The sequence below is a fragment of the Agelaius tricolor genome, unplaced genomic scaffold (assembly GCF_023055355.1).
Source record: "Agelaius tricolor isolate 1412-34295 unplaced genomic scaffold, bAgeTri1.0.p SCAF_3, whole genome shotgun sequence".
NCBI classification, from domain to species: Eukaryota; Metazoa; Chordata; class Aves; order Passeriformes; family Icteridae; genus Agelaius; species Agelaius tricolor.
In genome coordinates this window covers 57,191,123-57,217,344 of record NW_027269263.1, presented here as the reverse complement: position 1 = coordinate 57,217,344, position 26,222 = coordinate 57,191,123, and the positions used below count along the sequence as shown (strand labels likewise).

Sequence of the window (26,222 nt, the reverse complement as noted above, 5' to 3'; positions counted from 1 at the left end):
CTTTGCCCAGTGGTAACTAAAATTAATCCTGTTCAAATGGCTTATTTAATTCATATGACTTATTACTCCCTTGCTGGTACCTCTGACCTAGCTGACATGGATAAAGACAAGGAAGGGATTGGTGTCAAATTAAAAAGTGCTGGGTTCCTCACTGCATTTTAATTTAATTATTTATTATAGACCAATCTGACACCTTTAAAATGGAAAATTCTCACTGCTTTGGGCAGCATAGTATATTTCCCCCAGCTCTGCCATATTTTAACACTGCTTTTATTCACAGCTTTGCAACTGTTTCCTAATGTACCATTCTAGAAGCAGCTAAATCAGCTAATCCCTGTGTCCCACTGGTATCACTGGTTTACAATGCACTGTACCTGGCTGTGAGTGACCTGGGGATAACAAGAGTAACTCAAAGTCCAACCCAGCTGGCTATTGACCCTCAGCCCACACGATCTTACACAGACAAAAGCAAAAGACCACTCTTCTCCACATGGGAACAAATGTCCTCTGTTTATTGACTTGATAACCACAGATGGAAAAACCCATGTGGGAAGAGGCCTTGTGGCTCATGGTGGGAGAGGTTTATACCTGGGGAATGGGGGGCGGAGGAGGACCATGGCCAATGGGATACCAGTAGAGAGGGGCAAGGGGAGGGACTGACCAGGGAATAGAGCACCAGGGGGTACTGGGGACAGGAGTGGGTGAGGGAGAAACCATGTGATGGGACAGGGGAATAACAAACCATGTGGTACAACATAAATTATTCAGTGCATTATAAAGACTACTTTGTGCAAATCTGTAATAACCCAGTGCAAAACAACAACAACAAAACAAACAATTTAGTGCAATACAACACAGCTTTGCAACTTTTCCCTAATATACCATTCTAGAAGCAGCTAAATAGTGTAATCCCCGTGTCCCACTGGCATCGCTGGTTTACGCCGCACCGTACCTGGCTGCGAGCGACCTGGGGATGACAATGGTGACTCTTGTCCAGTCCTCAAAGTCCCCGGTGTGGTACACGGAGGGCTCGCTGAGCTCCCGGGAGCTGCCCTCACAGCCCTTGGTGCCAGGGGAGGCGGGGTAGCAGCCCTCCTTCACCAGCGACCAGAAGAGCCCAGCGTTGTGCGAGTACTGCAGCAGCACGGGGGCAGAGCTGCTGTACTGGTTGGTGCAGCCAATGTTCAGCTGCAAGGAAGCAGAGAGTCAGAGATGAGAGAAATAGCAGGTTTGTCTTTACGAACAAGCTGTGGGTCTGCTGGTGGACAAAACTAGCACTGGGAGATAAAAGAAACAATGGGAAGGATTCCACTGATTGATGAATGGGAAAAAAGATGTTTGCTTTTACAAAGAAACTTTAGGTTTGCTGATAAATGAAATTAGACATTGAAAGATGAAAAAAACAATGTGGAAGAAAACCCCCTAAATTCCATCAGAATTAAAAATTAAGGGGGAGGGTTATACATTAGAGAGAAATCTTTGGCATCAGGCGTATCAGGAAGTCTGTACCTCCCAAGTACCTCAGCCAATGGGGGAAGAGAGAAGGGAAATGCAGCTGGGAAATTGGGATAAAAAAGGAGGCTGCATCCTCCAAAAATTTGAGAGATCCCAGGGGAATGCCCCATGGGCTCTCCCTTTATTTGAATAAATTAAAAGGACTCCTCAGTCTCCTTTTTGGACATAAAGCTCTGGTGTTTGTGGATTAATTTTCCTAAGAGATTACATGAAGAAACTGCACTGTTATTAGTATTTATTGGCAGCAAACCACCTTTGACTTTTTGTGCTGGGAGGTTTAATGCTCTGAGCACTGGCTCTGAACCCTGCTGGCTGACTGCTTGGAGTCTGCTTCCTACATGGAAAAATGACATTTCTCAGTAAAAATTCCCACTGTCCTTCATTAAGGTTGCTGAGTTCAGCACACAAAGAGGTGCAAAGGACTTTCCAAGGGTCCCTGTGCATAGCAAGCCCCAAACAGCAAACTCTGTGCAGGCACCTGCATGCCCAGGAATGGAAAGAGCTGTAACCTCTGGGATCCATCCCATCTGCAGCACACTGTGCCCAGAGGATCAGCCTGACTGCCAGGTTAGCCCTAACCACAGCCTTGTCACTGCCTTGCAGGAAAGATGTGTGGGAGTTGGTGCTGCAGTTTGGGCCCCAGAACAAAGTAACAGTTGGATTAAGAAGAAAAAATGCATATTAAAATGTGAAATGAGAATGCAGCCAAGACCAAAATCAACTGCTGATTTGAAGTTTCAGTTTCATTCTTCAAGCTATCAGAAAAATATTAGTTTTCCTTAGTTTATTGAAGAAATTCTACTTGAGTTGTAGAAGGCAAAATGTAAAACAAAATCATTCATGTAAAATGAAATAATTCTAACAAATTACTGTCTTTGAGCTTATCAATGCAAAATTATTCCAGTCTGCTATTTAAAATGGAAATTTCACACACTCATGAAAGCATGCAAATAGGACTAACACATTTATGTGCAGGCTGAAAAGCTTTCCAAAAAAGTATAAATTCGGTCTTTAAATAATAGACTTTATAAAGAAGAACTCACTGTTCTGTGACACATTCTCATGTTTTGTATAGTTATGTTACATTGTCAAGTGCTTCAGTGATGGAAGGTGTATGAAACATTTTTTAAGTATTGATTTTTTTTAAACCCAGACAATTTCTTAATTGCAGTTGATCATCAAACCTAGAGAATAGACATTTAGTCACTGAAGTACAGGAAGGTGGTGAAGAGGCAAATAGCTTCTCTTCCAGGCTAAATGGTATTTATGTATTGAGATATCCTTGGGTTTTAAACAGTTTAAAGTATAAAACTACATGCAATGCTCACAAGAAAATTGTAGTGAAATCCCTCAGTTTGTATAGCATCTTATTAGCATATCTTTTAGTTGAAATTAGATTATTTTACAAATCCCAGTATTTCTAACGAACTTTCCAATTTATAGAACTGTGGGAATTATATTTGAAAAGCTGCCTGTAAACATCTGATCTTTTTAATAATTCCACTTGTAAATTATTCAGTGTCTGTATCCACCAATTATGTAAGGACCATGTATTTGTGGGGAGCTCATTAAAATTGCATTGCAACCAACTTCCAGAATTCACCAATGGGATTTCATTATAAACTCAATAAAATTTTGATTAGGGTTCAGAAACAAGAGCTTGTCAAAGCAAATACACTTTCTTTGGAGCCTATATTCTGATGTATTGTCAGACCACTGAAATTTTTTGTAAGCTCTTTAAAGAAGAAAATGCTAATTGGAGCCTATATTCATTGACACAATAAAAGTAAATTATATGAAAAACGCACACTGGAGTACAGAGCAGCTTATAAGTCCTTAAATAGTCTAAAATACAAAAAGTGAACCCAAACCACACTGGAGCTTTTGTACTCACAGACCCCCAGACGGGGTAAATCCTTTTGGGCTTGACAGTGCAGTAGCATTTCCTAGTACTGACTTGAATATAATGACATGCACTTCAACCCACTTCTGAAATGTGCTGAAGAACAAAAACCTTTAAACTTCTCTGGAGGAGTAAAAATGCTTTCAAGCACCAAGGTTTTGGCTATTCTAGAAAGCAGGATGGCATTTATTCTGTATGGGTTCATACTCGTGCTTTTCACATCTTTTTACACAATTGTCTAATTTATCACCTTTGTTTGAGCTGTGGCCCCAGTGGCACCTTGCAAATATTGGCTAAGGGCAGTTTTACTGATATTCTTGCACAGATTTATGTTTAAGGAATACCTTGAACTGCAGGACATATCCAGGCTTCAGGGTTAAATCTCGAGTCACTGCAAACCGGTCTCCATCCGATTTACCGAACAGCATGGCAGAGGGGGTTGCAGAGCAGAAACTTTCATTTTTGGTCATCCCTTCGTTGGCCAGCATCAACCATACACTCATCTGGTTCATAGGGTAATCAAATGCTGGCTTTTCATAAAAGTTCTGTTAGAAATGAAAAGCCAGAGGTATTATCCCCTTGTGCCGCGACTTCAGAATAATTCCCAAAATGATGAACTTTCAAATTTTGCAACTTTTATTTTCTGTAGTTTTCAAAAAAAATTTTATTGCCAAAACTTCAGTCTTGACATTTTGCAGAGATACATCATTATATCCTCTGGCACAAAGCTTAGGAGCCTGATGATTTTGTGCAAAGACTCAGGTAATTCCCACACAGTGACGCAGCTGCAAGCACTGCAGCTGTCTCTTTAAACAGACCCAGTATTTTCCAAGAAAACTATGTTCAAACAAGTCTCCTAACAGGATAGTTCCTGTTTCCTGGGGATGCCCACAGCTGGCTCTTGCTTATTACCTGTGGCAAGGTGGGATTAACGACAGGAATGATGTGCTTCTGCTTCTCTGACAGGATGATGATGTCGTCGATGGCCCACTGGTCGTACCCTTCCCCTGAGAACACCGGCTGCCACCAGCGGAACCTGGTGCAGGGGGTCTTGGCTGCAGCTGGCAGCTCCAGATACACAAACCTGAGGAACACAAACCGAGCAGAACTTCAGAGAGCACAGTTTGTAGAGAAACATATCACTCAACAGGGAAAAGAAGCAGGAAAGTCAGCATCTATCTTATCTGTAGAAGTCCTCAGTAATTTGTGTGTCCAGAGAAGGGCAATGAAGCTGGGGAAGAGTCTAAGAGAGTAACTCATATGAGGTGCAGCTGAGGAATTTTGTGTTGTTTAGTCTGGAGGAAAGGTGGCTCAGCAGAGACCTCGTTGCTCTCTACAACTACATGAAAGAAGGTTGTAGTAAGATGGGGGAATCAGCCTCTTCTCCCAGGCAACCAGGGACATGAGTGCATTGCCTCAAACTCTGCCAGAGGAATTTTATCGAATTTGCAGGCAACCCCAATGAGGGGAGAGAATGATGAGGAGGACTCCATTGATATCAGAAGACTAATTAATTACTTTATTATACTCTATTACATTACATCAAAACTGAATGTAACAAGCACTCCACTGCACTGAATCTTGTGACTGTCACCCGCCAGTCCCGACTCACACACACTTGGCCCTGATAGGCCAAGGAAAGAAAACGCCATAACTTTGGGTGAACAATCTCCATATTGCACTCTACTTTTGCACAAACACAGGCACAGCAAATGGTAAGAATTGTTTTTCCTTCCTCTGAGGTTCAGAGAATGTGAATCTCAGAAATATCCTTGGGAAGAATTGTGCCTTGCTTTTCTCTGTGAAGAGAAATGTGGCTCCATCGGTTTGGGTTGGACAACAGGCAGAATTTCTCCGCTGAAAAGGTAGTCAGGCACTGGGGCTCCTTGGGAGCCCAGGGAGCTGGAGGAGTCACCATCCCTGAAATTGTCCAAAAAAACCCCTGGATATGTACCTTAGTGCTGTAATTTAGTTGATATGGTGATGTTGGGTCAAAGGTTGGATTTCATGATCTTGGAGGCCTTTTCCAACTTTAAGGATTCTGTGATGCTATTTTTCTATTTTCCCATATATCTATATCCCTATTTATGCACTGCATATCAAGAAGCTTTCTTTGTTCTTCTTGTAAACTCTTTAAGACAATGTATGTTTTTTCTGCTCTATTATTATATTGCCAAACACAATAAGGAACTGATTTGAGCTCTCTAGCTTTGAATTAAACTGTTCAGCTGATCCATGTTCTGATGCCAGGAAGTAAAAGTGATATATGCTAGCAAAATTAATTTCTCATCCTCTTCTGCTGATTGGTCCTATTTGTAGACAAAAACATCCTTCTCTTACAATGCAATAGATTATGTAGCAGTTTTCTTTGGGTAAAATATTTCAGGCCTCCTATACAGATCTTTGTATGCTGAAAGACATGGACTACACGTAATAGAAATCATGTTAACACCCATGTAGACAAATACAATTTAAATTTTCACTGACAAGGTATCTGACACCAAGTTTGAATGGCTGAACATGATTTCTTCTCCTCCATAAATATTTATTTAAAGGAGCTTTTAGTTCATATGACATTAATACATGTTCATTAGATCTGAAATTAGAGTCAGAGGAAATGGAAGATTTCTGTACCTCTTTTCAGCAAGTTCTGTATTTGCTTGCTAATGCTTTGCAGATATTAGCATTTTAGTCATGTTTCACATAGAAGGTAATAGGAAACTTTATATTTTACTTAAGATTGTAAGGCCCACTTTCATTACATTTTTCATTCCCAGTGACCCGAGTTTACTCTGCCAGTCAGGAAAAGTTTCTATATAATGATGACTTCTAAGCATGATAAATTTGAATTATGATTCATGTTTTCATAAGTTGAGAAATATATAGTTTTAAAAACTGATGCAGATGTGGATTACTTAATTTAGATCAAAATTATACCTGGGTTTGCTGAAGTCAGAGAAATACATTTCTGCTAGTAGCTGCCAATTTATCCCGCCATTATTGCTGTACTGCAGCAGCACACCTTCTTCTCTGCTATCAGGTTTATTGCATGAAGAAGTCTCTCCTCCAATCTGGATGTAAAACTGTACAAAATCCACCCATGTTGTGTCCAAATCCCAGCTTACCAACTGTCTTTTTCCAGCCTACAATACAAGGAACAGAGGGACAATAATAATTATGGCACCTTCACGATGAATAGGCATATTTAAAATCCACCACAGATGAATATTACACATAAAATTTCACAACATGGAGGACATTGATTTCTGTATCAACTTGGATTTTTTTGTCTTTCAATTATTCTGCTTGGTAATCCTTTATGTCACCCTGATTTGATCCCACAAGAACTTTATTATTCGATTTCAATACACAATGCAACTTCTTCCCAACACAATTTTCACACAAGAATTTAAGCTCATTCCCCCATGGTCCCGTGTGACTTCAGAGGACAAAGAGCAGGTGCTGGATATCCTGAATCAAACCGGGTTAAATTTTTAAATATTCAACTTTCTATTGATAATGCATGGAGCAGTAAAAAGGCCATTTATCTAGTCTTATTTCCCTGGTCAAATCTTGCACTGTACAAGGTTACCCAATCACCTGAAATTGGTTCCTATAATATCTTTCCCAAAGTTCATCTTTTACACAAGAACCAGGGGGTGACATTTTCTCTTCATGCTTCAGCTGAATAAGATTTGTTCCTACACAAAACTATATTATTTTCCTAATAAGCGTTGTAAATCAGGAGTGTCTCAACTAAAACCTGTGGATTTAGTTTCAAGTTTACCTGAGCACAGCTGAGAGAAACAAGGAGCCTTGTAAAACTGAGTGAACAGCTTTTCCAAGTATGCTTTTGAATTTAGGAGGTCAATGTGGTCACTCTGTGTGTGTTCAGAAGACAGAGCATGTTCATAGAAAAAAAAAAAGCTTTAAGGTTTAAGAGCCTTTTATTGTAACTGAAATTATCCCATAATCCTCTTCCCTTTGTGCCCTGGGGCTTGAGGCTGAACTTGTGGACTTCCACATCACCAAACCTACAAGATGCTGGTATGGGAGATGAAGCTGGCTGTGACAAGGCAGGACACAGGATGAGAGCAGTGTCCCCAGAGGGGTGACCTGCATGCCCTGCATCTGGCACAGCCCTGCCCCAGCACAGCATCATGCTGCCACAGCTTTTATAGGTAGGGCAAAGCCATTTGTGTACAGATGGAGAGCTGATGCAGGGATCATATTTCTGCATTTGTTAAAGTAGCTTCAACCTGGCACCACCCCCCAAAATGGACCAGGACTGTCATCCTGCCTACTCTTTATAATTCCCTTTAAAAAGTGTGTTTCTGTCCATCTCCAGGTGTAAAAAGGTTTAAAAAAGGAAAACCAAGGTGAAGTTATGACACCTGTGTTTTAAGTTATGTTTGTTTTTTTCTCTCTCACTAGTACATTTGGGATCCTTATGACAAATTTCCAAATAAACTTGAGATAAGCAAGTGATGTCATCTAGCTGGACACAGGTAACAAGATTTAGGAGCTGAGATTTAAAATATCACCTGTGTTTTTTAATAAGGTGACAGATGAATTGAAATCCTGTTCCGTTCATCACCTCTTTCTTTGTTCTACGCAGCTGAGGATGAACCCAGCAGAGATAAATGTTTACTGCTTTCTTTCTCAAAACTTTGCTTGGCTGGTATAACAGCCTGGGTGCTGAGCTCATTTGTGGACTCTACCAAATAGGGCACCTTGCACTGTGAGACTGACTGCTGGAAGCTGAATTCATGGGGTCTGAAGTTTTGTTGGCTTGTACCACTGATGCCAAGGCAGCAAAACCTGTGAAGAATCCTTTGACTCTCAAAAAGCTCATACAGGGTACAGCAATACTGATTTAGTCTGGAATTGTTCTTGGTTTGGTTTATTTCATTGTTTATTCCCAGCTGAGACAGGAATTCCCTCCTGGATGGTGCCATGAGAGTGAGAGGAACTCAGCCTTGGATGCAGCCCTGAGCTTCTGGGTGCAGCCCCACGTGGCTGATGCTGGCCAAGGTGACACTGATAATCTCACTGATTATCTCACTGATAATCTCTGGCTGGTTTGCTTCCACAGCTTCATTGGATTCACTGGAATTTGAAACTGTCACCATCAAATGGAGCCAGTAATGGGTACTAAGGATGCAAACACCCTTGCTGTCCCATGGGCTGTGTGTCCTGCAGTGAGCCAAGCTGGCCCTAAAACTGTTCCAGGTGAGCTTTCCATACCTACACCCCACAGCAGTTGTGCCTGCCAAAGGGGTAATCACAGACCCAGGTAAACTGAGAGAGGGCATGAGTGACATAAAGCCTCAGGGAATTGCTAATTGAAAGAGCTCTGAATTGTGAACACACCTACAACTGATTAAAATGAGTTGTAAAACAAAAGCTAGAGGGTTGTCAGAACAAAGCCAACATTAATTCTGGCAGCAGTAATTGATTATGGCAGCAAACATTAGACATTCAAATAAAAAGTGGCTGTTTGAGCAAATGAAAAGAAATGTGAATATGATCTCCCCAAAACAATACAGAACTGTTTGGCAACTATAAAAATAATTTTTTATTATCCACCAGTATGGCCCCTAGACAGTTTGAGAAAGATCTAAACAGATATTAAATAAACCACCTTCTGTTGACAGCACACAGACTGCTACTACTCAAGAAATGAGTGATAACATGACCCTTAGAGATCAATAGAAAGAAGCCAAGAATTTCTAAATGAGTTTTTCACTCCTCCTTAGCAGGAATCAGAAGAAAGATCATAGCAGGTTAATTCTAATTTAGCAAACTACTTTTGAGAAACTTGGCATAAGGAACCAAGCCAGAAGGAAAAACATCTAACAGGGAAGACAATTATGTATAAAAATCCAATTATCACAATTAGCTAGTTATACTGATTGGGCTATTATGAAATTTTCAGTGCAGAGCTCTATTTCCAGGGGAGCTGGATGTGAGACTATGTAGGAGTGCTGAAAATTATTTCATGGGTTAGATTTTTGTAATGAGGTAAACAACACACAATTGCACAGCGTTGCATATTGGGTTATTCTTCTGGGACTAATCTGGCTCTCGTGACAGCAGTGCCAGTTTGATCAAACCTTTAAAAGAGAAGCACATAGCTGCATTTACACTCTTCCTTTCAATTAAGAACAAAACAAACCTTAGTAATAGACCTGAGGAGCAACAATACAAAAATAAATCAGTGATTACAATGCATAATCTTACATTTGGTCATAAAGATCTCTTTTTGTTTTAGCTATAATTGCTACTAATTAGCATAATTCCCTCTATCTCCTTCCTGTTCTATTATTTTTTTGTCTGCAAAGTATCCAAGTTATACAAAAGAATATTCTCCTTCAGGTTAACCATTTTCTAAAAGCCTGAAAAATGGCTTTTTTCAATAGTTTTGTTCCTGTGACCTCAAATTAAGCTGCTTGAGCCCCTGAAAGCCAACCTTTCCCCATCTCTTACCCAGGACAGTACAGAAGAAACAAATGGGAGCTGCTGGATACTGCGAACTGAATCTTAAAAAAGAAAATGTCCAAGTAAGACATTGTGAATATACACACTTCCCAGCACACTGGCAATTTACTACCTTTCATTACAGCTGCTATTTCTTGACTACACAGTGCATGTGTCTTACCCTATCTCTTTTGATTGCTTTGTTCTTTACCTGCAGAGCACAGCTGGGCTGTTTAACACACTTCTAGTATCACATGCAGCTTTCTGCCACCTCCCTTTTCTTTGCCTCACAGCCACATTATGCTCCACAGAAACCTGCAGTGTGTGCCTTTATCAGTGTCCCAGCCCTCTGTAGTACCTTGTTGAAGTAGAGTGAGGAGCCAGATGAGATGACCCCACAGCCCTCCTCGGGCTTGACGACCTCTCCCCCAATAATTTCCTGCCACTCCGTCTTCAGGGTATCTGGGTTCTCAAAATCAGACATGATGGTTGAAGAAAGGGGATTTTCAGGCTGACATTCAGTACCCCGAAACCCTGAATCACACCTGGAGGGAAGTGTAAACATAACAAATTTTAAGGACTTCATCTGATACTGGCAATTATTTAAGGTAAGTGCACTGACCTTAGAAAATTCGATGTGGACAACCATAATTGAAAACAAAAATCATTCTGGAATTGTGGTTTTATATTGTGGAAACAAATCAGAATAACTGGAAAATAGAAAATTGGATTTTTTTTTTTTCTAAAAAACCCCAAAACCCTTAGGTCTCCAGAAAGTTTGAAGCTGGCAGGGAGCAGCAGTCTGTGTCCTTGATGTAGCACCCAAGCAGAGTGGCTGCCAAGCAGAGCTCAGCTGGTCCCTGGCATCCTTCTGACTCAGCAAAGTGGCTCTGGGCCTGAGCTGGGGCTCTTGTGCAAAGGCCACCAGGACACCTGCAGCAGGGCAGCCCTGTGCCACTGACAGCTCTTCCAGTGCTTGGATCTGCCAAGGGTACAGCTTCTTGCACAGGCTGGTGTGGAGCAACTGGCTGCTAATGCTGCTTGAATGGTCAGCCCCACATAGTGCTTTTGTTTTTAAATTTTTAATACAAAAATAACAACAGCCAAGAAAAGGAAAGTATGGAAAATAGTAGGGTGCCAGTATCAGGAGAGCGTTGCTAGGAGGGTCTGACAAATGCCTCATACCTGCAAACCCCGTGGTCACACCAGCCATGCCCACTGCACATGTTGGGGCACTGCTGGCCAATGTAGATGTTGTCCAGGGCCCACTCATCCTGGGCTGTGTAGTAGCACTGGCTCCAGCGGAAACGTGTGGCACTGGACCTTAAAATCAATAACAATGCATCAGTTTTGGATTCTTTACAGAATGGCAGGAAAAAAGGTAAAATGTAACAGAAAAAAAAAAAGAAAAAAAAAAAGGAAGTTAGTATCCCATAGTATCCCAATCACAGCCTAGGCTGCAAAGGCTGGCACAATCAAAGACATATTCTTGCAAATTAACTTTCTAGATGATGCCACTCACTGCACAGGCCTTCATAATGAACTTTCCAGTGACTGATGGCATTTCTGAGGAAGAGCACATTTCAGGGATTTTGAGAATTATTTTAAGGTAAGCCTAGCTATGAATGTTACGGGATTTTTATTGTGCTATGGTTGGAAAATTGGAAAGGTGTATCTAGAGCATGACTTCGTGTTTTATATTTTTGGTCACAGTTAACAGGTCATAAACTGTCTAAAGAGATTTCTCCTGATATTTATTATTTAAACAATTATTTATGTTCTTGAGTGTTAGTGAATACCAACTATTTCCATTCAACAATAGTTGACTTTTTTATTGGATATATTTTTTTTTTTTGTCAGGATGGTTCTAAACTAGATTTTGCTCACATATCACTGGTGACATTGACAGCACAAGTTTTTGACAAAGATCCTGTTTCATTGCATCTATTTTTTCCTACACTGCAAATACCTTGCTCTTGGCCAACAACCCAAAATCTGTAATACCCAAGGTTTATGGTGGGGAATCATCAAATTAAATTCCTTGCCTAACTAATCTCTGGATATTTGTAATATTCTTCAAGCACAAAACCTTGCTTCAGCTTCTCCTTTCTAAATAGTTTTATCTTCAACAGCTTCTTTTCCTTTACAATAGTGAAGTCAGCTAATATTACCCATTAAAAACACTTAGTGTTGGCCCTTTAGAGACTGTCCAATGCAACATTGCCATTTTCCATGGGAGTGACTCCTGCTAGCCAAACCCAGCCTGACACCCACTGCCCTCAAAAACCAAGGCTGGAGAAGAAAGTGAATCATGAGAAAAGCAATCTTTGTCATCATCAAGCCTTTTCAAGCTGCCCTGCCAAACTGTGCACATCCAGCAGGTTACAGACACTGGCTGGTGGCCACTCCCAAATCGGGGATACAGAGACTCTCCACTCCATGGGGTAAAAAAGGGTGCTGGTGGCAATGTGGGCACTGAGGCTGGATTGCATTGTTGTGCAGGGGTAGGATGGGGAAAGCAAGGCTGACTGAAGAGAGCTAAAAACCCAATTTCAAAATGGGGTAGGCCTGTGTCTGGCCAAGGGCTGGTTGGGGGTGCTGAGGATGAGAAGCAGGCGACTCCCATTAGAAGCTTCTTTTCTAACTTGTTTCTGAGCCATATGGTTACTTTATGATGGCACAGGATATAATGCTGTTACTCTGCTTGGAGATACAAAGCCCTTTCCCCACCCCCAATAATTTATGTAGAATAAGACTTATTAAAATGAATATTGTAAAGGTGGCTGAGCCACCTGCTCGCACGTATGGAAGTGAAGAAATGAATAGAGCAGGCCTGTGCAGCTGAAGAGGACAGAGTGGCAGAGCAATTAGCCACTCTGGCACATATGAGAAGATTGGTACATGTATGGATAAATTTTTAAAGTACCAGTTACAAATTTCTTCAAAAAACATGTGAAGCTGCCCAAGGGCTTGATTTTTAATTTAAATGACCCTTGTTGCCTGTTTTAAGTGTCTGTTTGATATTGCAAATACTGTAAGCATTTTTACAGCACTCAGAGTTAATCTGCAGGGGCAAATCTGCTGATTAAATACTCCCTCAGGATATAATGTATTGATGGGTTACATTACAAGAGCTATGAATTATCCATTAAAAGTGTGCAATCCCAGTAATCAGCACACAAAGGACTTCCCAAGCTTGTGAAGGCACAATGGGCAGTCAATATTGACTGCAATTATTTACTGTTTATTTTTGGAGTGCTCTGAAGTCAGCACATCACTTTGGTGCTGAGGTTCATGTTCCCATCAATAGCACCACAGAGAGCCCTGACAGAGGCTGTAGGCGCTGGAAGGAGCTGTAATGACTGGTGTTAACTCTAATGTGTGCTGAGGAAAATGACAATACTGAAACCAAAGAATGGTGTTAGAGCAGGCAAACACATCCCCTGTGAACTCCCAGCACAGTAAAACTGTGTCATGTTATTTTCCCAGGTAGCAGGAGGAAGAGCACTCTGTTCAGGCATCCCTGTTTTTCAGCAGGGAGGGCGTATGGGAGGAGTTGGGGTGTGACACCCTGCAGCCCTGGGGTATTTACAGCAAACCAGGGGAGATTTATAGTGATGCAGAGGCAATTTCACCATGCCATGGAAATCTCGTGGTGCCCAACAAGTGGTGGTGCCCTCTAAAAAGAGCTTGGTGTGGCATTGATGGCGTTGCCTTGGCTGGTCACTGGCTGCTGCCAGGCACACATGGACTGGAAGGGCAAATGTGCAGTGCATCAGGACTGTGCAGTGCATCAGGACTGTGCAGTGCACCAGGGCTGGTTCAGGTGCATCAGGGCTGTGCAGTGCATCAGGGCAGTGCAGGTACATCAGGGCTGGTTCAGGTGCATCAGGACAGTGCACCAGGGCTATGCAGGTACAGCAGGGCTGGTTCAGGTGCATCAGGGCTGTGCAGTGCATCAGGGCTATGCAGGTACAGCAGGGCTATGCAGGTACATCAGGGCTGGTTCAGGTGCATCAGGGCTCTGCTGTACATCAGGGCTGGCTCTGGGCACAAGGCTCACTCCTGACCTACACCAACAGTGGGGAGAGCCCAGCCCTGTGCAGTGACAGAGGACACCTCTGTGCCCAGGGGAGCAGAGCACTGGAGCCCCAGCTGAGAAGGTCCCTGTGCAGCTCTGCCATGGGGCTGTTCCAGGGCTGGGTGTGCACAGAGCTGCTCCTGCCCTTTGCTCAGGACCATGTGGGTTTCACCTGACCAAAGTGTTTCCCTGGAGAGTCTCACTGTCCCATTCCTGCTGCCACCCTGCCAGGTGCAGAGCTCCACCTGCCTCCTCAGGTTCCAGATGTTGGCTGTACATCAAGCTAAGGGAGCACTGAGCTCCACTTAGAAGCTGCCCCATCTGAATGAAGTGATTCCCCTCTCATTTGAGGGGAGGGGAAGAAGGGAAGAGGCTCATTACCACCTGGAGATGAGCACATTGCCCAAATGGAGGCATGTGCAGCAGCTGGGGGCTGGGGACAGTCCCCAGGGAGCCGTTTGCCAGCAGGGAGGAGTTATTTTTATCTGCAGACAGACAGCTCTCCCCTGGGGACAGCTTTGCCACCAAGGGGATCCCGCTGCCCCAGGCCTCTGCCAGGGATCCTGTGGGAAGAAATGCCACTGTCACAGGGCTGTGGGCAGGGACAGCTCTATGGATTCAGAGTCCTCCCTGAGTGAGGGATAATGCATGTTAGGCTGAAGTGACAATTGCAAAAGCAATGCTGCTGAAAAACCAGTCCTGCTCACTGCTTTTGAAAGCTCTCCAAGGCTGCTCTGCATCTCAAGGTAACAACAGCTTAAGAGGATTATGCTGTTAAAAATGGTAATCAACCATTTAAAAAAGCCATGTTAATTAAGAAAAGAGAATAAGGAGATGAGTGTCAGCTGCATCCTCAGTGATAAAACACTGCTTTTCTGGACAGTCACTGTTTGGACATCTATTGAAATGGGAGGTGCAGCACTGAGGAGCTATGAAAGCATTTCTTACAAGCAAAATAAACTTCCCTAGTTCCTCATAGTTTCTCCATTTTTTTCTTTTAATGCTACTAGAAAGCAATCTGGCTCTCTAATGACATTATATCTAACTCAGGTTGGTTTCAAATAAAAGTCATTTTTGTTGTGTGACATTTTACATAAGCACAAGGAAATCATGTCCCAGAAGTACTGCCAGTGAAATGATGTTCTGTTATAAAATTTTTCTGATATGTGAGTTAAAATAAAATCACTGCCTTCTCTCCTGATATTAAAAGCCTTAATGATTTAATGCAAATTTGTGGCTGGTAAAATTATATTTGCTACCTTCTGAGTTACCATAATTACATTTACCCAATTATCCTGAAGGTCTCATTCAGTCATTAGGTGTTGATTTGTTTATGAAGTCAGCAACTGACAGCTGCTTGTATCTCATTAAAGCCTGTTCATATGTAAATGCTTTGCATAAAACTGAAATTAATTTTCATCAGTGTTAGAAATGTTCAGTTCAAGTACAATACAATTTCAGTGAGCAGGTGCTTACATTTAATTTCTTCAATTCAAGTCTCATTCTTGCAGCAGGTTTCCTAACCCAAAATCTCACATAACATGGGGACCTTGTAAACTCATGCTTGCTGGATGCAGAACATCTACAGATCTGCAGGAATACCAGCACACCCAGAAAGTTTTACAAGAGAAATAGGTGCTGTTATGAACAATTTTCCAGCTGCATGAGCACAGTGCCACAGCCTCACACTTCCCGCACGCCCAAGGTGCAAACCCTCAGCTGGGAGCTGTGCATGCAGGGATAAAAGCTCCAGCAATCACAGCAGGGCTGTGCAGGGGTGTGAGGGCATGCTGAGGTCAGCAAGGGCCAGAGCAAGGCTGATGAGACATTCCTGAGACCTCCTTTGGGTGCTTGGTTTCCCTGTGCAGTAAGCACAGGGCAGGCTGGGTGTGTGGCAGCCTTTGCCTTGTGCGGGTGAAATGGAAGCTCCAGAGATGCCCAACTTTGGGAAGGCAGAACACCTGGCTCTGCCTCTGCACTGCTCTGCCTGGCCATCACCAAGGGTTTGCCTCTGTGGGGTGGGTGCAGGTGGGGATGGGATAGGAGAAGGAGGGAGGGCACCCCAGAGAGGAGCCCTGCACCACCAGCCCCCTGGCTGGGCTGGCAGTGGAGAGCTGCTCATCAAATTGTCACCAATAATGCCCAGGTTTTGGAAAGGCAGAAATTTGCTCTCTGCTCACAATCCTGCTCTAAAAACCTGTAAAAAAATGCCCTCCCAATCTCAATCCAAAGGAGCTGTTGAGCCCTTAACCTGCTCTTTGCCACTGGAAAGGAATGTTAGAAAGAGGGGAAAGTGGTGAGAGAGACACGTGTGGTGTGCTGGATTGCATTTGATGGGGAGCCACCATTTGAAGGCAGCCACCTTTCCTCTTCACCCTGATAACGCCACAGCACAACTCAGAAAATGGCTTCTATGAAGAGCAAAGAAATTTTCAGTGGTAATTTGTACCTTAATTACAAACAAAACTCTGCTAACAGACGGGAATCCCTTCAGATACAAGACAGAGTGTGAAATATTTATGATTTGTGCACAGCATAGAACAGGAACCCGGCTATTACTTCATCATAATTTCTCCCCACAGTCTCCTAAATTAAAATGGAGTTCTATGCTTCTGTCACCTCATATGCTGAGAAAAATTAATAGATCCTAAAGAAAAAGAGGGCTACAACATTGGTATCATCATCAAATACAGTGTATAATTACTTTGAGTACATTATATGTTTTACAAATTAGGAATAACAGCCTACTTTGGAGTGTAACCCAAAAAACTGTAGATGCTTTTTAAACTCCTAAGTGCCTATGTGAACCACAGATTTTGTGTATGGTGGCACAAAATGACATGTAAGATTTAGTACATTATAATCTAACTACAAAGCAGTTATTTGTAGACTTACTTGCAACCATTTGGTATTATCTGATATGATATGTTCTAAGGATGCAATATTTGCCTTTGATGTTTTGCCTAGAAATAGGAAATGCTGAATATTGGCTGTACAGCAAAAACGGCCAGTGTGTTGAAAGAAGGTATCATTGTGGTGTGATTGATGGAAACAGGCTGTGCTGAGGCCATGCAGTGTGCAAAAAAATAATGATGAAGGATGGGGAAATACAATGATGACTTAATCTGAGCAAGCTCTCATTGCAATTGCTATGATGGATTCAGGTCAAACATAATCAAAATGTAACTCTAATTGCAATAATTAAATTCTCAAATGAAGGATGCCCTGAAGATTATTGGGATTTATGACAACATTTTTATTTGTATGGTATAATAAAGATTTAAAAATAAACAATGAAAGAGACAATTTAGTGATTAAAAAATTTTAGGGGAGGCAAATGAAGTTTGATTACAACAAGATGAATAGGCTTTCTGATAATTTTTGTTTCTCTTTTTTTGCATGAGAGAATGTTATTTTTTAAGACATGCTATAAAAAGAAACAAGAGTTAAAAAATTCCCAGAAATGAATCATTAGTTATTGTTTATACAGGGCTTTGGTCTGAAGATGTAAACAATAAGGAATGTGCAAAATAAAAATTAACAATCCAAATAAAGCCTTCCTCCAATAGGGCATTTATAGACAAGTGCCACTATTTTTGAAGTCTGAACTTTATTAGGAGAGTCAGAGTATGTATTAAAAACAATCCTAAACAATAGTTTCTGTTGACTTCACCAACTTTTATTCTCTAATTATGTAAGGAATGCATTTTATGGGAAATACCTGAGACTGGGTCAGCCCTGGCACTCTACCTCTCGGCTTGAGTATGACCTGCAGAGGACTTGATGTTTGTCACAGCAATTGATGTGACAAATTGTCTGCACAACACCCCCCCTGCCCTTCACCCCCCACAAAAAAATGTTTAAAGATAGGAAATAAATGCTTACCAAGTCTTCTGTGGTAAAAGAACAGTGATTCTCCTCCACTGAGTAAATTCACTGGAGTGGTAAATACTTGCTGATGTAAACTCCTGACAGCTTGGCATACTGGGAAGGCATTCCTTAAAATAAAACATTTCAAAACTAGATTTAATGTTGAGGAATAACTGGGAACAGAAACAAGGGTCAAAACAAGTCACAGAACCAGGAGATTGTCTGGGTCCAGGTGTTGGAGTGAAAGACACAGAAGAGAGAAATCCTGGCATGAAGTGGAGAAATTTGTCAGAAAACTTGTAGTACAATTGAGGATGGAAAAAAGCCATATGAATCTGTTTAAAGAGTTTAGCATTCATGACTGGCAATGTTTTGCTTTCGTCCATGAGGAATGTCCATCTCTGGTTTTTAATATCTTCACCCCAGCATCCCCCATGGACTATGAAGTAAGGATACAAGATCACTATGAAATAAGTCTATGAATGTGACCTCCAGACTACCATAAAGGTAATTTTAGAGACCTATTGTGAGGCTTTTCCTGGGCATTCTGACTGAGCCCACACCCTCCATCTGCAGTGGGGAGCAGCAGTAGGGACAGACAGAGCCCCACCAGAGGGCCCAGCCACAGCCTACTGAAGTTGTGTCCTTGGGCCCTTCCCAAGCTCTGCAGCTTTGACACCTACAGCAAGAGCTGTAAATTGTTCCCTCCTGCTTCTAGGGCTATTTCTGCATTTAACTCAGATTTCTGTTGAGGTCTGTTTCCCAAATTCTATTTTTTTAAAATTCAGAAAATATGATCATTGTGACATCATTTTAATATTAAATATAAATTAAGTCCATTATCCCAGCTTCTGTTTTCTAGCACTGCCCTTCCAATGTTATTTCATTTTCTGCAATATTCCATTAATTTATTTCCTTTTTGCTAGAACAGCACCCAAAAAATTGGCCTATGAGGTATTAATAAAGTGCTTGGAAGTTACCAATCTACATGATCCTCTCCTAGCTACCAGTTCCCTTCTGCTCCTTCTGCCACAGAACAGCATCTCCTGACCATCCCCACATGCCCAAGAGAATTTCACTGGTCACTGCTGTGCTCACTCCCATGAAGGGTATCAGGTAGGAGAACAGACATCTGCTCGTGCAAGTAGCCTACTCTGACTGTTCTAAAACTGATAATAAAGCAGTGATGCTCTACAGAAGTTATGGCAATTAGGAATATTTATATAGTTAAATTATACAGTAATAGTTATGTATTAAATATGAAGAAGGGCAGAATATATTATTTTACAGAGAAATTTATTGCTCAAATATCTTAGAGTATTAAATGAAGATCTGAGACCTTATTTTGGTTTTCTTTTAGTAGATTTTCTAAAGGCTTAGTTTCCTTTCCAGCAATTTTCAAACATTTTTTCGTGATTCATCTCCCCGAAAAGATTATAGAAAACGGGATCTAATAAAGATCAGTGATTGCAAAGCAAACAAAATTTTCAAACATTTTAATTAATTAGTGTTTTGTTTATTTGCCAGGTTATGTCCTTGAAATATACTACAAATACTCTTTTATCACAGCAACATGGGTGGTGTGAGAAAAATGATTTGGCTGCATGTTCTCTCTGAATTCAGCTCCACTGAGCAAGGAAAGGAGCACTAAAATCTGAAGCTAACTTATCTTCCATGGATGCCAAGCACAAACCCCAAACACCCACTGCTAGGAACTATTCTTGGACATAAAAATGATAATGCTTGCTAGATATAAAAGACATGAACAGGGTTTGAAATATATGATTTATAGCTTTTGTCTGGGTTCTGTTTAAGATAAGAAATCATTATTTGGATTTCCACAGTTTAAAAACTCATTTATTGTCGTTTCTTTATTGTGCCCACCAAAGTAAATGTGGCAAAACACAACACGGCAAGGGTAACCAGGCAAAGCTTTAATTGTTCATAGGAGGTGTGGAACTTTGCATACAAATCCTTTGGTGAGTCTGCAGACCAGGCAGGGAAAAGGCAGAAGGACAAGTTCCCTGACATCCTCAGAGGCAGCCAAAGGACCTTGGTTAGTTCACCCCGCGTCCAGGGAAAGTCCAGCTTTTCATCTGAGAGGGAAAACAAGAGCATGAACTACGTGCTGCTCACATTTGTGCTGAGGCAGCACTGAGCCACGCGGGGAAGAGCAGCCAAGGCTGCTGTTTGCACTTCCAGCAGAGTGGGGGAACAGCGGTCACTGCAGCCTGGACTGTGCCTGAGCCGGGCTGGGAGATGAAAGGCTCTGCATTACAATCCCCTGAAGGAATGTGCTTCCATTTACCAAATGGCTGTGCACAAGGGCAGAAAGAATGTCTATCCATTTAAATTCCAGGAAACAGTAGATGCATTTTGCTTAGAAAAACAAAGCAATAGCACAGGAAAGATCTCACCCATTACCCTGGAGCTCTAACTGTGGCCCAATTTTTTTCTCAGCCTTTGTCCATTCCTGTCACTATTTTGTGTTTCAGGCTTTCAGATACCTTTCTTCCAAATATTATGAGGAACAGTCTAAACACCCTATTAGTAATTTTGATTGGTTACAACAGAGAATTTATTTACTGAAAGGTGAAAAAGGAAACCATCTTTGTTCAATGCCAAAAGTGCATTTCAGACTATCTTTTGTATAAAGCAAAGTTTAGGGAAGACAAATGTCCTCTCTGCCAGCCTCACCTCCTGAACAAGGTGCCAAGTGAGGCCATGGTTGGTGGAGTACTCCAGTTTCACCTGGTTGTCCATATGAGGGGTAAAGGCCTGACCACAGCCCATCACCAGGTTGAACTGTATCATATAGGAAGCTCCAATCTGCATGGACTGGGTCTCCACGTAGCGCATGCTAGAGGCCAGCTTTGAATCTCCTGTAAAACTGAGAGATGCAAGGAAAGAATCAGGATGGATCTCCAAAATCACTCAAAAAAAGAACATCATGGCTCTGAGTTAAATACAGTTGTGCTTCTTTATTCTGTAGACTGGCATGTGGGATGAGACCACGCACAGAAGAATCTTCCTGCTGGCACTTCTGCAAATTACCAGGAAGGTCCTGATGTATCCCAGAATGTGAAACACTGAATTATTCTGCTAGTTCTTACTATATGCTTTTTGTATTAAGGATCAAGTTATGATCTAGCAAAGGGCAACTTAAGGAAAGAACAACATAAAGAAAGTTGATTCCCCTGGGTGTCCATTTCCTAAGGTCGTGCCACAGTCAGAACTGTAATTTCATTCTAATATTGGACAGTTAAAATACTCCGAATCTAGTTTAAAATACTCTTATTATATACACTGTTAACTTCATTGATTTTCCTATATGCAATTCATTTACTGACTTGTGCAATTCATTCACTTGACTGTTTTTCAGAATTATTCTTCTATTCTCAGCTTCTTTTCCATAGAGTGTACTGATATAAGTTATATTTTCCAGTGGATTGGAGAACAATAGTAATGTTACACATATATTTTGCAAGGTACCAAGTTATCATATATATAGTAATACAATTTATAGTCTGAAATTCCAATATATTTCACTTCAAATGCAGGTTTTCTTCTATGCACTATTCAAAAGAAAAAGGAAACAACCAAATTCAAAACCTCAAATCCAACAGAAGCATAAGAAGGAAGTAATAACAACTTAAACATTGAATCTTGCTCACTAGGCATCAAAACAGAGTATTTTAATGAAAGTTCTCATAGAATGAAAATTGCCTCCCTCTGCTTAGTTTGAGATGTTTACTTAGTGTCTTCAGAAATACTGTAGTCCTTTCAGCTTCAATATTCTCTAAGACTATTCTTAAATGTGAACAATTTAGAAAAGGGATTGGCTCTTTTTAAAGAAAATCACTGCAAATCATCATGGAAAAGAAAAAGCTACATTCAGTACAGGGGTGATGAAGAGAATAATGTAGTTCAAGGTTGCTCTCATGATTGAGTAAGCTACAGTTTATTATCTTAAATAAGTAGTCATAATCTTTAAATACAATACAGAAGAACATATAAGCTTCTACTCCTGTAAAATTCAAGGTCATGACAAAGTGAGTGTGAGGACAAGGAATACAAGTCTGTGTCACTTAGGACTCCTTTAAATTAATTCACTGACCTACACTGGTTTCTACAGAGTCCTTTCCAGAGAGAGCACTTATGCCATAAATGTCAGCATCCTACCTTAAAGCTTTAGAAGAAATTACTGAAAGCTGACATTAGTTTTGTGATTATTAAATATCTGTTACTTGGCATAAGTTAAGATCCTGTCTGCTTTCTACTCTCTGGCCTTACTTTTGTGACTTGAATTCCTAAAGCTGATCCAGCTCATGACTTTATATGAAATTTTTCACTTTGTCTTGTCACTCAGCAGTCCAGAGTGACTGTGGATGGACACTCCCTTCACTGCCAGAGCACAAGGGCACTGTCATGGACAGCTGGACTGGAAGGCAGTAAGTTATCTTGGAAAACTGTATCTGAACTGTTTGCCCTTCAGCTGGTGTGAAGAAAGTGATTTTCTTCTCAATAGGAAGGATAATTTTAAGTTAAGAAGAGGATATAATGTGCACTCATCAGCAGTGCAGCTCCCAGCCTAGGGTTTGTGGCTTTGTGGTTAGATCTGAATGCACCTCAGAAGAACTTGTCTGGTTAATGTCTGAATTTCCTTTTCTTCTAAGCTCTATCTTGTATTTCATAAAATGACAAAAATCCTCAAATTTAAAAGCTAAAGCTGATTTGATCTGACACAGGCTGAAGCCCTAATGGGAAATCTGTGCCAATACAACCAGGCTCTTCAGGTGTCAGCCAAACATGTGCAGTGTAATCAGCTGAGAGTTATGTGTAGCACTGCTTTGGAAGAGGATTTGGCACTGCACACAAAAACCTGGGCATAGCAGCACATCACAGTTACTTAAACCTTATCTGAACAGAATAAAGGAGTTGAAACTCAACAATTTGATGAAACATCTGCCCAGAAGTTGTCTTCCCAAAGTAATAGAAGTAAAGGACTTATAGTGAAAAAAGGGGCAAAGAATTAAATGTAACATTTTGGTCTTGTCTTCACAAAATTCCCTTTATTCAATGCTACTAAATAAAATGAGAAAAAAAAAGGTCTTAAACTCTAATATTTTCTTTCTGGTGGCATTCAGGTCATGATTAAAATATTTTAAATTTAATATTAATTTTAATTTAATAGCTTAGCCACTGGATATTGTACACAATATATTAAGTAAGTATATTAAGTAAGTTAAAAAGTCAAACCAGCTCTTTAAAATGCATATTAAAGAAGTGTGCAAAAGGAAGATAGTGTTGAGATGCAGACAATATGTGGTGCTCTATAAGAAGCTCTTTTGAAGGAAGGAAATCACATTACAGGTGCACAAAGTCCTTTATCATTCACATTTTGCCTCCAGCTGAACACAAGTAGCATTAAAGTTGTGGGCTCCACCTTGTCCCTTCTTTGCTCTCATGTTGTGGTTAGGGATATATTCTTTTGCTGGAATACCAAATGTTTTCTTTGTTCTGGGAGCCACACAGCTGGAATACCTTTCCAGAATTTGTAAAAGATGAAGTCATGTCCCTGGCGTCACAATAATTAACTAAAATATCTTCAGAAATGAGAATGCAGAGGCCTCATTTTTGTATAAATTTGTTGCTGTGAGTGGGTTTCTGGCACGTGTATAATTAGACCTGCAGAGGCACAGGAACAATACCCATAGGTGCCCTCAGAACAATCACTCTCCCTCCAAGCACTGCCAGCTAATTGGTACTTCTGGGAATGGTATCACAGTCAATGTCAGCCAACCTGCATTGCTCCAAACTGCTCTGAGATCCCCAGAGTTACCATCTTTTCAAGGCTGGTACTTTTAGGAATACTGAAAAGACACATGGATGCAGCTTGTTTTGTAAATCTGCGTTGACTGAAAATATTGACACGACGGCCCAGGCTCGCACCAGACACAGCTTCCATCAAAAGCAGGGGGTGTTTGGCCTTTCTGCATCACATCATACCTCCTTTGCTAAATAATTCCTAAATGTATTACTATCATTAATATAATTAAGTCAATTACCTGAAAGAAACTTTCTGCATCATACAGAGTAACAATTACTGTAAAAAAAACATTTAAGACACTGGGAAATTACCAAGCTGATGTAGGACTACTGTATGATATTGCTCCATAAACATAACTCATGACAAGACAGGTTTACAGTCTTCTTCTAGGCTTCTCCAGGGGCAATGGGACACTATTGTTTGCTACACTGAGTTAAATCATAATGCTGTAATCTGACTGAAGACAGTTTATTTATATAAAGCTATTTTATTTGTGTCCACATGAATACATTTATATATATATATAAATATATATATATATATATATATATATCCTTATCAATATTTAAATGAATTTCAGCAAGTCACTGTATATAGCTTATAATACTCCAGAGACAATTGGTTCAAAATTTTGCCTGAATATAAGCATTTTGGAGAAGTGATGAATTAATATACATCATCAAGCACTTCATTTTAAAGTGTTTCAGAGTCATTTCAGTACAATGATGTAATAAAGTAAAGGATCCATTCTGAAACTAAATTATGATTATGGATATCAAATAAAATGACTGTTCAGACACAGACCATGAAAATACTCAAGAATCACCTTTGATCAAAACATGTGTTTATGAACAAACTTTCTTTTTTAAAATGAAAAAATGAAGTCAGGTATGAAAAAGAACAGCCTGCCTCTTAAAAAAAAATTAAAAATCTCCCTCCTCAGTTTTTTTCCAATTTTAAGGATAAATGTTCATGTTTACAGATTCTAAGGCAGAAATGGAGACCCAATAGACAATTAAAAGCAATTCTGTGAAAATGGGATTGGGGATGCCACCCTGTAAAATGATTGATAGTGTACTTCCCATAGTTGTACTAATGAAAAAGCTGTTGTCAGACTGTTCTCAAGAGAATGGTGTCAGTGCTACTGGAAGATCTGTTCGTGAGTTAGAAACTCATGAGTTAGAAAATGAGAACCAAATGGACTCACAGCTGGGAAAACCCAACAATAATTAATTTAACTAGCAACCATTTGTACAGACTTTGTGTAAGTTTAAAAATTTCCCTTGAGAGGAGCAAGGTCAGTGAAGGATAGAGTTCATGATTTCCAGTGATAATGAAAAATACTTAGACATAAATAGTGAGGAAGGTTTTGATTCTATATTTGATGCATGGAAACTTCAACATTTCTACTATGACTGAGCACTACAAACCCTAGTCCATCTCCATATGGGATGGAGAATTTTGCTTAGTGTTTATTATTTTGGTTCCGATTTAGAGTCATGGGAGGAAAAGAGAAGAACCTCTGCTATCTTATCTGCCCTCCTCCCCATAATAAACTGGTCTTAAAAGTACAGAGGGAAAACAATGTCATTAAAAGGCTTTCATTCCAACTCTTTGATAAGGAAGATGCAAACAGTTTGAGCCCTAACATGTTGTTTCATTTTAATGAGCAGCGAGTACCTTCCTTGTCCTTATTAAAGTGGTTAATGGTGCTTCTACTGCCTCATTATCAGTGCTAGGACACATTTGGTGTTGTTCCTACTGCTAAGCCAACTCCTTTTAGTCTGACAGATGATCAGAAAGTCAAATCAGATTGCTCAGAGATACTTGTTAATAAAATTCCAACAGTGTTTCTCTGAGTGTCCATGGGGATGCTAAAATTATTTTATTTTCTTCAGGTTTTCTATAATTACTGTGATTGTACTTTCTCCAAAGAAATATATCTATGCCAATTAAAACTATACTGGGTTTATAGGTTGATGAGACCAGCACAAAACTGTTATTTGGTTTTAATCAAAACACACAGATTAAATTGAGCTTCCCTTGTATTAATTCCAAATGTTACATTCAAATGCTCCAGGTTTTTTTTTGTGAAGCATGTTAATGCTTTAGTTAAAAAAACATACTTTTATGCAATCCTAATGATTTTTTAATTTTGTTTTTCCCTTCTTTTTCTTCTCTTGCCTTTATTTCCTCTGAGGGGTGTAATGTTTTCTTGCTTTTGTTTCTAAATACACAGCATATTTGAGACCTAATTGCAATATGTCATGATGCTGATCACAGTGCAGATGACTAAGTGTATGTAATACCAGACAAAGCAAATACAAATGGATAATGCCTACATTCTGCTGCCTTTTGCTTTCTGGATTACAATATAATGGCTATGTACATAGATCTGAACATCACTTACAAAATATTCAGAGTCTGTACTTATCATTTTATTTCATTACCTGCATATCCATATTAACCTGCGTGGATTTGAAGTGAAGATTATGAAACATTTCTGAATTTTTTCTATTAGGGTATTCTTTAAATATTTCATG

At 40.4% G+C, this 26,222-nt stretch overlaps 1 protein-coding gene across 2 annotated transcripts in view; it reads right to left on the bottom strand.

The window, feature by feature from the left end:
- RELN (reelin) overlaps window positions 1–26,222 on the bottom strand; it is a 283,789-nt gene that overhangs the window by 68,608 nt on the left and 188,959 nt on the right. For both annotated transcript variants that reach the window (XM_071423955.1, XM_071423956.1), the window contains exons 21-28: window positions 20,547–20,739; window positions 17,865–17,977; window positions 11,084–11,221; window positions 10,257–10,443; window positions 6,356–6,561; window positions 4,331–4,502; window positions 3,763–3,963; window positions 953–1,188 (exon numbers count right to left, since the gene is read on the bottom strand). In XM_071423955.1, the coding sequence (XP_071280056.1) occupies window positions 953–1,188; window positions 3,763–3,963; window positions 4,331–4,502; window positions 6,356–6,561; window positions 10,257–10,443; window positions 11,084–11,221; window positions 17,865–17,977; window positions 20,547–20,739 (1,446 nt within the window). The remainder of the gene's footprint in view (window positions 1–952; window positions 1,189–3,762; window positions 3,964–4,330; window positions 4,503–6,355; window positions 6,562–10,256; window positions 10,444–11,083; window positions 11,222–17,864; window positions 17,978–20,546; window positions 20,740–26,222) is intronic.